Raw genomic sequence first — 12,714 nt, 5'->3', positions numbered from 1 at the left:
TATGATTAAATTGAGCAGATTTACCAAAAATATTGACTATTGTATTTGTACAACTGTGAAAACAGGTTAGTGTCGGTGCATTCCAGTTTATAACTAAACTGGGGAGTTTTAATCCTCCCACTTTTCTTTGATTAGTGTTAGCCGTAAACCCTACTTTTCCATTACCTGGTCAACCTTATCGTCCTCTAACACTGACCTGTAATTTCCAGCATCTGCTGCTCTTCTGATGTTGTCTGTCTTTTGGTCAGGGTGGAAGGTGGTAAATCATTGCACGTGTCCTGGTGTACCGCCCGGGCAGTGAACATTGTTCCCTTGGACGACATTTCACTGTCTGATTAACAGTGTTTCTAGGCTTTTCCAACGCATTCCCTCTAAGAAGCCTAATACAGCCTGCACAGCTAGTTCTTTGTGGCCTTTCTCAGTAAAATAAAAGAAGTAACCAGCATGCCTCTGGAGAAGCTTAAACAGGAGCAAGAGCTCAAACCTGATGCGGTCATCAATGCTCTAGCTACTAACTGTCGCCGTGGGGTTGGAAACATTTAAGGCCGCGCCCCCTTTTGGGGGAGAAGTATGTTCTTGTCCCAAAAGGAGAGAAAGCAGAAACTAAATTGTAATAAGAAGGTAAGCTTTCAGTGGATGACTGTGAATCAGCGGTTCAACCCCCGGCTCCACCAGTCCCCTTATGTGTCCTTGAGCCAAACACTTAACCCTAAATTGCTTGCTTAGCTGTGCCTACGATGTGTGAATGTTTGTTCCTGGTGGACAGCTGACCCTGTAATGATACATCCCATCTTTGTGTATGAATTGGTGCATGATGACATTTTGTGTTAAAGAGCTTTGAGTGGAAGGAAGACTAGAAAGGAGATAAACATGTACAGTCCATTTACCATGGAGATGTGAAGCTGAACACGGTCAGCTAAATGATTCTGGTTGCAGTTCGATCAGGAGAAAGTAATTCAAAATCTACAAAACATTTATTCATTCATTCAATTTGTTTTATTTTTTATAGCCAGATTACGGAATGAACAACGTAAAAGATGTCCAATAAATTTAATTGATTCAAATATTGCAAGTACCCAGGTGTACGGCAGGACCACTGCAGGAACAACCATCATCAGATAGAACGACCGTCCACAGAAGCCTGTGGGGAGGGAAAGCACAAGGAAGCAAAGCGGCCCATAGAAGCTGGTTCCACAAAAGAGGAGCTTGATAACTGAAGGCTCTGGCTCCCATCCTACTTTTTAAAACTCTAGGAACACAAGTAGCCCAGCATCTACGGAGCGTAGATGCCTTGTAGGACAAGACGCTGTAACAAGCTCTTTAAGATAAGACGGTGCCTCACCAGCAAGTGCCTTGAAGGTGAGGAGAAGTACCATAAACTTGATTTAACAGGGAGCCGGTGCAGAGAAGTTAATACAGGAGTTATATGATCCCTTTTCTTAGTTCTTGTTAATACACGTGCTGCAGCATTCTGAATCAACTGCAGAGGCTTAAGAGATTTACATGAGCAGCCTAGTAATAAAGAATTGCAGTAATCAATTGTAAAAGTAACAGGGACATCCTGAAGCAGGATAATGAAGGGGCCGTGATGCAGAGTTCTGGTGGAATCCCACCTGGAGTATGGACCCTAGTGGTGGTGAAGAAGGGAAGACACTGACACCAATGATGACTGTGGAGTATAACTGAAAGTTGGCTGGAGGTGGCTGGGGTAGAAGAGGGTCATAACAAGTTTTGGGCTGAAATAACTGCTCAAATGGCCTTGTTAGACCACAACATCCAAATTTAAGTGAACTGGACTGATCACGTTAGACCGCAAAATCGGATTTGATTTCAGGTCGGCGGGTCAACCATAAGCCGTTCTTTCTTTGGAAATGGAAAATGGTCACGTTAGACTAGAGCAGCATCATGTTAGAGTCAATCAGGCAAATTAAATGCCAAATTTGCAAGACGCTAAGTTAATATGACGCCACCATCAGTTAAAGGCATGACTTACCCGACCTTGTAAGGCTTTCCTGAACCCAATTCACCATACTTGAGGTTGGGTGAATGTAGGAGATGCAGGTAGCCCAACATCCCATTGGTGGAAGGGACAAAGATTAGATGCTTGGGTCTATAGCTGAAGTAGCTGCCATTAAAAAGATTAGATAGGAATACTTTATTAATCCTGAGGGGGAAATTTGTGAAAATCCTGAGAAGAATTGTTATGGCTGTTCACCGGTATGACGGTATCTGTTTATCAGTATTGCATATTCTGGTTGAACTGGTATACTGGGTGGTATACCGGTTGAACCAACTACTATGCTGTCAGAAAAGCACAATGTTTTTCATCCGGTTTTGAGCTGAAATGACCACAGTCAACAACAGCGGAGAGAACCCTTTTTAAAAGAGAGTCTTCCTTTCAGAACTACCGCTCAAGCTTCACGTTCTCCCTAAGGTTTCTTCCCTTTTTTCCCCATTGAAGGGTTTTTCATATTTTGGGGAGTTTTTCCTGTGCCGATGTGAGGGTTTCGGGACAGAGGATGTTGCATGTGTACAGACTGTAAAGCCCTCTGAGGCAAATTTGTAATTTGCGATTTTGGGCTATACAAAATAAAATGAATTGAATTGAATGTACTTATGGGTAGTTACTTTGAGTAGGAGGATGCTGCAGTACAGACAGTAACATCAACATAATCATACAGTCACACAGGCATACAGTAGAGCAGAATCAGACTCCATCTCAGCCTGCATCAAACCGTTGACAATAACAGGTCACTGTCACTGAGCGTGACAGTACCTGACCATTCAATCATCAGGCATCATCAGGCGGCTGTGCTGAGTCAGCGATCTATTGGACAGAATGGACGCTGACGTCAAAAAATAAATGCATACCAACATTCCTGTCCTTGATCTCTCTCTGTGGGATTTATAATGTTCATGGAGCCAAACTGATAGATTTTAGGGACTAGATATCTCATTGTCACATCAAAATGCCACACTAAATGACTGAAGTAGCCAATTAATCATGTTTAATGAGCTTTTGACTGCATCTCAAGGTGTATCCCCGACGAGATGAAAGCATTAACTGACAAGGTACTTTCATCATCTTGACAGTTATCCATCTAATAGTACTTCACGGAGACAGATTTGTATTTCATTTAGTTGTTTTTTGACACAATCTCGTCTTACAAAACATGAAGCCTATGACAAAGTGCCGTATACAGTATTTTGTAGTTGGTTTGATCTGTCTCCTAGTTATATACAACTTATTCTGAAAACAACTACTCTCTTGATGTAAACATGGGTTTGTGGTCTATCTCTAGTTTCAAGTCTTCATTTAGTAAATCTGATGGTCCGTTTAGAATCAAACAGACAGGCTCTCTTCTCTGGAGCTGGTTGTTGCCTGATCAACAGCTGTCTAATTCTGCTATTTGGTGTTGAACACACCATGACCTTTGTTTTTTGTTGGGATGAAAGTCCACATGAGAGTCTGTTGTGCTGTATGATGGAGGCTGTTCCTGTGGGGCTGCCAGATGTGGTAGCTGCTGATGCTGGCTGGTTCCCTGTAGAGGAGACCAGATGGAATGTGGCACAGAGAGACCTGTTTTCTATTCATCCTTCTCACCCCCCAATTTAACCTGTTCCGTTTAGATTTAACGGGGACCCTCATCTAAATCCCAGACCCCCCTCAGCAGTGAGTGTTTGGACTCAAAAGGCGCAGAAAGAGAGGGCGATAGCAAGAGACAAGGCATCAGAAAGACAGCAAAAAAGACACAGTGTACACTCACCGGCCACTTTATTAGGTACCCCATGCTAGTAACAGGTTGGACCCCCTTTTGCCTTCAGAACTGCCTCAATTCTTCGTGGCATAGATTCAACAAGGTGCTGGAAGCATTCCTCAGGGAGTTTGGTCCATATTGACATGATGGCATCACACAGTTGCCGCAGATTTGTCGGCTGCACATCCATGATGCGAATCTCCCGTTCCACCACATCCCAAAGATGCTCTATTGGATTGAGATCTGGTGATTGTGGAGGCCATTTGAGTACAGCGAACTCATTGTCATGTTCAAGAAACCAGTCTGAGATGATTCCAGCTTTATGACATGGCGCTTTATCCTGCTGAAAGTAGCCATCAGAAGTTGGGTACATTGTGGTCATAAAGGGATGGACATGGTCAGCAACAATACTCAGGTAGGCTGTGGCGTTGCAACGATGCTCAATTGGTACCAAGGGGCCCAAAGAGTGCCAAGAAAATATTCCCCACACCATGACACCACCACCACCAGCCTGAACCGTTGATACAAGGCAGGATGGATCCATGCTTTCATGTTGTAGACGCCAAATTCTGACCCTACCATCCGAATGTCGCAGCAGAAATCGAGACTCATCAGACCAGGCAACGTTTTTCCAATCTTCTATTGTCCAATTTCGATGAGCTTGTGCAAATTGTAGCCTCAGTTTCCTGTTCTTAGCTGAAAGGAGTGGCACCCGGTGTGGTCTTCTGCTGCTGTAGCCCATCTGCCTCAAAGTTCGACGTACTGTGCGTTCAGAGATGCTCTTATGCCCACCTTGGTTGTAACGGGTGGTTATTTGAGTCACTGTTGCCCTTCTATCAGCTCGAACCAGTCTGGCCATTCTCCTCTGACCTCTGGCATCAACAAGGCATTTCCGCCCACAGAACTGCCGCTCACTGGATGTTTTTTCTTTTTCGGACCATTCTCTGTAAACCCTAGAGATGGTTGTGCGTGAAAATCCCAGTAGATTAGCAGTTTCTGAAATACTCAGACCAGCCCTTCTGGCACCAACAATCATGCCACGTTCAAAGTCACTCAAATCACCTTTCTTCCCCATACTGATGCTCGGTTTGAACTGCAGGAGATTGTCTTGACAATGTCTACATGCCTAAATGCACTGAGTTGCCGCCATGTGATTGGCTGCTTAGAAATTAAGTGTTAACGAGCAGTTGGACAGGTGTACCCAATAAAGTGGCCGGTGAGTGTAAATGGTTTGATAAACTTCCTGTTAAATGTGGAAATATTTCATATTTATATTTTTTGTTCCTAGCTTTGATTCTAACGTTTTAAGTAAATTTGCATGAACATGTTTTCAAAACGTAATGAACCTATTAAGTGGAAAAGTAAAGGGTTATTTAATAATTTATTATCTATTTTATAAATATATAAAAATAGAGTAATTGGTGCAGGGCCTATATCAATCACTAAACTGTTACGGCTCAATATCAGTACGCCGAACCTTCAGGGCACTGACCTAAGAAACACAGTACCAAGTAGTAGTACCAGAACTAGAATAAAACGACTATCAGCCAATCACTGAAGGGTTCTGCAATTCACTGCGAGGTGTGATTGGCCCACCATCGCAGCACCTACAATCGATGGAGTAGTTAGTCTGGCATGCTCGAGATGCCACCATAACGGTCAGAAGTATGGCTGCGCAAAGCGCCTTGATGGGTATTTGATGAAGCAGTATACGGCAGTAAATGAGGCACTCCATTCAATGGCTATCAGAGTACCAGTATTGTCACAGGCACCCTCATCTTTGAAACGATAAGCAGCCCTGCCAAATAGAGAGCTGATTTTGCGGCAAACTCATGAGTCATACCTGAACCAATGTTAGTTCACCCCCCCCCCCCCCCCCCACACAAGTTATTTGTGGAATGCATAAAACAAGATGTGGGCCGTTTAAACTGCTTTCTCAGCCTCCAAGCTATCGTTCTAGTGTCGGCCTTTAGACACCCAGGTGGGGGTTCCACCTGCACCAAATAATCATCTAACCTCCCATATAATGCAATTAGAATCACATTCTGATCCCCTGAGGGAGCTCCCAGTGCCAGATTACATGTCAGATGACATCAAACAAAGGACTAAAGAGTTCCCGTCTACGGCCTCTCACCTAGGAATCCCTCTAATGGGCTGTTACTTCTGAAATGTTTATCCAGCCTGTTTAACATATAACACTGTCTCTCCGACCTTCATCAAACAATGCCCCCTGAAAGCTTCAGTGTAAGAGTGTAAGTGTGTGTGGTGTAGCTTCTTTTGGTCACTTTGCCATGCGGGACCTCCATCAGCCCTTCCTCTCCTTTACGTTCTGCTGCACTTTTCTGTGTTCTGCGTTGTCTGTCCTCTTGAACACGTTGTTTTTGCCCCTGTGTGTGTGTGTGTGTGTGTGTGTGCACTGTCCATAAGGAGGCATTAGTTTCTCTGTATGTCGACTGGTGTGAATGTGCCAGGAAGTCTCATCCACTCTGCTGCCGCCCGTCTGGAAATACGCAGTGACAGAATGCTGTTTCCCGGAACACTGGCAGATGTGACCCAATTGCGGTAGAGTGGGATGTGTTGGTGTGTGTGTAGTTGCTTTTAGAGGGACTGTCAGGTCCTTTCAGTTGGGGAGAGAGAGGAATGAGAGCAGGGATCCACAGATGGAGGCTGAGCTGTGTTTGAGTCTAGAAATTAAATTTCTTCCATCTCCCCTGACATGTTTCTATGGGCTCAGATGAACCCAAAGCAGCTTTAGCTGCACACATCTATCATCAGCCTCTCTGTCCCAGTGACAATTATGTAACCAAGACTTCAAATAATCAAAGCAAATAGCTCTCTATTGCCATCAAATCCGGCAAAAGGCTGCTAAACAATCTACACAAAACCAATTGGCCTCTAAAGAAAGAAATTCAAAAAGGAAGGACCAAAGCTCTTACTTCCAGGGAGAGGTTCATTTGTACTCCGCTTTCACTCTGAACACGCAATTTGCAACACACAGGATTTTAACCTCTACAATTCTATGGCAACTGGACCAACTCCCACCTTTTGTGGAAAGTCATGTGGTGAGACGAAACACAGTTTCACAGACTCTCAGTCTACCTACTAGACCCCTCCTGATGTCTTACAGGCTTCGCTTCTGACGAAGGGCAAACCATAGATTCACTGTCCGCAAGCATCTTCTGCTTGCAGCATGCATCATTCAGACAAGGTCCGGTTTTGGATTAAATGTCTTGTTGAAAGCAAGTAAGCAGGCCCCTGTATGAAGACCTGTACCTCTTTTAATCAACATCAGATTGGACAGCAGAGCGACAAGTGAGATATTTGTTAAAGGATGAAACAACCCCTCAGCTGTTTCCTCAGAACCCAATCTCTGCAGTGGTTGTCACGGCAACAAGCCGACCTCCTGTGTTCTATTTTAATGTAAACCATGTGAAGGCCCCACCAGTCATTTGCGCAGCCTCCACAGTACACTCAGGTACAGTGCAGACTGTCAGCAGACCCCTTCAGAATGAAACTGTTGATGTGGAGCACAATCACTGACCTGTGATTTGAAGTCATCAGGCCGGCATTTAATTTTACTTTTTGTTGAAGAAACCTAGCGTTGATGTTGTAAAGCAGCACTTTAGTTGTCCCCACGTTGGCACTGATGCTGCACTTATCAACTGCCTTCCCTGCAGTGATTGAGAGGGCGGGATTTCCTGTCCATATCGGTAGCTACTGTCGATGGTGTCACATATCTCTGAGTGTCCAGGAACAGGTGCCACAGTGAGAGAAATGGTCAGCTTAAGGCCTTCAGGGCTTTCTGGAAAAATGGAACAATGGTCAACACTTTTGACCACTGCTGCCTATAAGGAGTGACAGATAAATAAACAAAAACGTATCGATCCCAATATAATGTCCATTGGTGTGGCTGTATGCCAGCTTCGTTCTGACTTTGGAAGCCGGAATACGGATGGACTGACAGATAGCACAACACACACACACACACACACACACCAGGGTATGTTTTCCTTGTAAATGTGGTCTTGATTGTGGTGTACTGTATGGAAGGGGAACTGTTTCTCACCTCTGATTTCACTATCATATGACCTTGTTATGTAATCATAACAGACTAAGAAGTGATGTGGTGAGGACAACTCTCTCCAATAGTTTGGCTGCAGTACATTCACGTCGGCTCAGAAGGACATGAAGAGGAAACGTGTATGTCAGTCTCGTTCAAGCGGTAACTGCTGAGCTCAGGCAGTCGCAGTCTGACAGACATCAGTGTGTGTGTGTGTGTAAATGCAGTAGCATCAAAGTGTAGCGTAGTGCCTTTGAACTGTCAGCCTTGCTTCTACTTATTAATGTATTCACAGCTCCTTCTCCCTCTCTGCCTCTTTTCATCACGTTGTCTCTCTAATCTCTCTGTGGCTCTTGTACTGTCATTCATCTCTCTCACTTCACTCCCCTTCCTCTGCTAAGAAACGCTCCTTCATTGGCTTTTACAGTAGTAAAGCAGCCCACAATTGTTTTCCATTATGGTTTAGTTGTATTCAAAAACAAATATTCTTTCTCAGTCAGTCAATTTTTGGACTATTTATTTATTTGCTTATTTATTTTGCAAGGACAATGCACACCAATCAACAGTTTCACTGTAAGTGAGCCAGAGTTAGTCAGAGAGGATAATATCCATCTGCTGTGCAAGGCCAGATGTTTTAAGGGAGCCTAAAATAACAATCTCAAATGTAATTTATGGTTTGATGGTAAATGTCCCAGTTTCTCTCTTGAATTACATTTGTTTGTTAGTCCAAAGCACAATGGTACTACATTTGATATCATGAAACAAAAAAGTGTAAAATCTCCACCCTTTGAGAGGCTGAAAAACAGCATTTTCTACCATTTGTGTATGAAAAAGTACAGAAATGCATAATCAGTTGTCTAAGGATGTTTATTGTCATTGTAAAAAAACATACAACCAAATGTACCAAGTTGGCAAAAGTGGGAAAAGTCTGTTCCTTAGTCTGGGTTTTAATAGTCCTGAATCTTTTTCCTGATGGCCGTGGAATGAACAAAGGGTGACCTGGGTGTGTGACGTCCTTGTAGATGTTGCTGGCCTTCTTCTGGAAGCGGCCAGCATACGGTGACCAGGTCAGGGAGGGTGACTCCCACAATCCTCTGTGCTGTTCTAACCAGGACAAATCACTCTTCTCTGGTTTGCCTTAAGTTGACTTATTGTGGCTGTTTTTTTTTATGGAGACCTCAAATACATTCTCCATACATAGTTTGTACTTGTTATGGAATTGATTAATTATTAATGATTATGTCCTCGCTTCTGTGCCGCTGTTGACCATAGGGTTTGTTTTTTGTGTGCAGGCGTTTAAGCTTGTGGTGGGGAAGAGCCTGTTGTCGTCGGTAACAGCTGTGGAATTCTTCTTGGACCGACAGCTGGACTTCCTGTCTGACCATTCAGCCTTTCAGCCATACCAGGTAATCATCCCACTTACACTGATCGTACATCACACCGCATACACTCTCATTCTTTGAGTGCACATATTTGCATGTATGTCAAAATATTCAGAGTTCTTGAGAATCAATACACAGTCCAAAACGCTAGAACTATGTTTTCAATATTTCCTTAAATCCCCTCAAAACATCTAATTCGACAAAAGATGAATTTATACTAAAACAAGACTAAATTACTGCATACTTCTATACTTCCAAATATACCTACTCCCAGTGCACATACATTACATTACATGTCATTTAGCTGACGCTTTTATCCAAAGCGACGTACAATAAGTGCATTTCAACATAGAGATACAAACTCAGAAGAACAAGTACATACATATATATATATACACACAGTACACAGCAAGTTTTCGGAGTTGGAAGAGCAAATGAGCACTCATGTGAGCATGGTAAATAGAAATTTGCTGCCCTGTATGCAAATGTTCAATTCATTTTATTTTGTATAGCCCAAAATCACAAATTAGCCTCAGAGGGCTTTACAGTCTGTACACATTAAACATCCTTTGTCCCAAAACCCTCAGATTGGCACAGGAAAAACTCCCTTAAAAATGAGAAAAACTCAAAATCATTGAGAGCAATAAACCAGGTGTAAGGCAGGGCCACAGTGGGGACAACCACCATCAAATGTAACCAACATATGATATAACCACCATCAGAATAACCACCATCCGATGTAATCATCACTAGATATGTAGAGTTTTTTTCATACGAGAAAGAAATGAACCTCAAAGTGCTATGCAAAATAAGTAATGAAGGAGAATGATAAAGGATAATGTCTCTTTGAGGGAAGACAAGAGTACAACACACAGATTTTAGACACTAACAATTAAAATTGAATGTAATAGAATTAAACAAGACAATTACAAATAATACCAATTGCAGAAGCAATGAAGAATACAAATAGTAATTATTAAAGTTAACACTATGAAATTAATCCAAAGCAAATCTACCTGCTGTGCCAAAGGGAGTAAACGCTTTCATAGACAGACCACACGTTGTCCCTGCATCTCATTTGCTAATGAAGAATTAATCATTCACAACTAGCTTCTGGGCTGGACACCGCAGCCACTAAAAAGCGGCCGCTGACTTCCACATGCGTCCAACACTGCCGCGCTTTAACCAGATCGTAAACCACCAACTTGTCCATCCTCTGCGGAGATTTCCGACTCACAGATTACTTAATACTGATGAATACATAGACACAGCATAGATACTGTCGCTGCATGGATGTTAGCTTCTGTTCTGCTTGCGTGCGTGCGTGTGTGTGTGTGCGTGCGTGTGCGTGCGTGTGTGTGCATGTGTTCACGCATACACTTTGCTGCCTGGGACACTGTGTTCCACTCGGTGTCAGCCCTGACGAGAAGGCTGTGTTCTTCACCCTCCTCGTCAGTCATCAGGGTGAGCTTGAGACAAGTGCAAATACCAAGAGAGACGCACTCTATTTCTGTTTTTCCACCTTTGTCTGCAGCCAATCAGTCAGGTCCACTGTTGCCGTGTCCTCCGGTGACTCCTGCTTTAAGTTTCTGTGGCTGTCCTCCAACCAGGCCCAGTGCACCGGCTGTTTGCTTGCTCTACTATCATTTTAAGTTTCCTCAGCGCTCTGGTTTTCCTGTCATTCATATTTTGATCCTCTCAAATGTTCTTCAATGTTTATTTATTTATTTTTTGTTACGTGCGAAGATTCGCTGCGTATTGATGTGTCTTGTGGACCAGTGTGGTTTTTGGAGTAATATACTTGTAGCTAGACTTAAATTCACCACCCAGTGCAATTTGTTAGGTGTGTTCATTACAGCTGCTTATCGTCAAGATAATTGAGGAAATATTATGATCAATATCTTAGATCACGTTCATTTATTTCAGAGGGCCAATATTTAATATCACCCTCTTGCTGTGGACTGTAGTACTTAGTACAAGTCTCAACGTCAAAAGCTCTGCAGCAAGCACAGGATGTGTTTGTTTCACAGGCTGATGCAGGGAACCTTCCTCAACATCCCCAGTCTTGTCCTATTTCCTATATATCTGCTGACTTACTTGTCTCCACATGGAGTCTGGCATGACCTGGACTGATTCTTTACATGCAGGCACAGCTCCAGTTTAACAGTGGAATTGTGTGTATTGAGTGTTTTTACGCACCAGGGATGGTTATTATTATTCTTCACATGCGATTAATTTGCTCCCCTCTTCATTTTTGCAAATAATTGGCTTTGTCATGAATACTTTATATTTATTTATTTTGCCCTAATCTATCCGCACCAAATTAACCTTAAGAAAGGTGGCTCGCCGCAGACCCTCTCATCAGCTGCCCCATAACGGTTCTTGTTGCTGCCACCTGTGCAGTGACATATCTGTGAAGGTGCAGTCAGTGTGAAGCTGCCATACGCTGAGCATGGACTTAGTCACCGTCACATCACGCAGTGGTTTGTGTACTGTGGCGTAGGAATGCCTATACAGGTCCTATAGAGACCTGTCAATCACAGTAAACCCACCCTAAGCACACTCGTCTTCATGGTCTATGTGACTCTAAATGGACCATCATTTACAAAATTAACATCATAATGTATTGAAGAAGACTTGAAACTAGAGATTAAGACCATGAACTCATGTTTGCAGGATGTATTTGTATTTTAAGCAATTAGCGCTAGAATAATCCACACTACAATATTGCTATTTGTTGCCTCACAACCAAAACAAACATACTCTCACATCAGCAGTAACTTCAACCATAAGAAGAGAAGGGAGTTTAGGACCCTCACTCGTCTGGCAATGCTAAGCTTGGACTTCAGGGATGTAAACACACACACACTCTGCCTTTCTTAAGCCACTATGACCACACAGAGCTGCCCATTATTCTCCAAGCAGTAAAAACAGTTCCCCTCTCTCACACTCTCACTCACTCACACATTCCCTCAGAGCAGTGCAGCCGTGGCCACACCCCTCTCTGTTTTTCCAGTTGGACAGGAAGACTAGAGGGAGGGGGAGGGGGCCGCAATCTGTTTGGCATAAACTGTACAATGAAGTCACTGTTTAGTCGGCCAACCAATCCTGCTGCTGCTCGTGTATGTGTGTGTGTGTGTGTGTGTGTGTGTGTGTGTCTTGGAGAAAACCACACTTCTCGTCATATTAACTTTGAACATGGTGTTTCATCCGTGCGCTGTCTGAAGTAGACACCAGATACATTCATTTCACTCTTTTTGTTGGATGAAATGGGTTGTCACTGACTGCTGCAGTGGTTGTGAAGGTGGGAATCGGGTACGTGACCCAGAGGAAGACCCATGTGTCTGTTTCAGAACACAGAGCATGTTGCAACAGTATTTCTGTGAAAGTGATGAAGACCTCAATGTTTGTTATTCAAATGTTCAAAAGGAATACGTCATCTTTGAAATCACCAATTATATAAAGACTAGGTGTTAGCTCAGAATTCTTTTTAAAAGAGTAATTGATATAATCT

At 43.2% G+C, this 12,714-nt stretch overlaps 1 protein-coding gene across 2 annotated transcripts in view; it reads left to right on the top strand.

The window, feature by feature from the left end:
* Nucleotides 1-12,714, top strand: part of jmjd1cb (jumonji domain containing 1Cb) — an 81,251-nt gene that overhangs the window by 44,349 nt on the left and 24,188 nt on the right. For both annotated transcript variants that reach the window (XM_037462905.2, XM_037462906.2), the window contains one exon: nucleotides 9,111-9,224. In XM_037462905.2, the coding sequence (XP_037318802.2) occupies nucleotides 9,111-9,224 (114 nt within the window). The remainder of the gene's footprint in view (nucleotides 1-9,110; nucleotides 9,225-12,714) is intronic.

The sequence above is a fragment of the Pungitius pungitius genome, chromosome 21 (assembly GCF_949316345.1).
Source record: "Pungitius pungitius chromosome 21, fPunPun2.1, whole genome shotgun sequence".
In the NCBI taxonomy this organism is placed as follows: Eukaryota; Metazoa; Chordata; class Actinopteri; order Perciformes; family Gasterosteidae; genus Pungitius; species Pungitius pungitius.
This window is presented reverse-complemented; position numbering and strand designations above follow the sequence as displayed.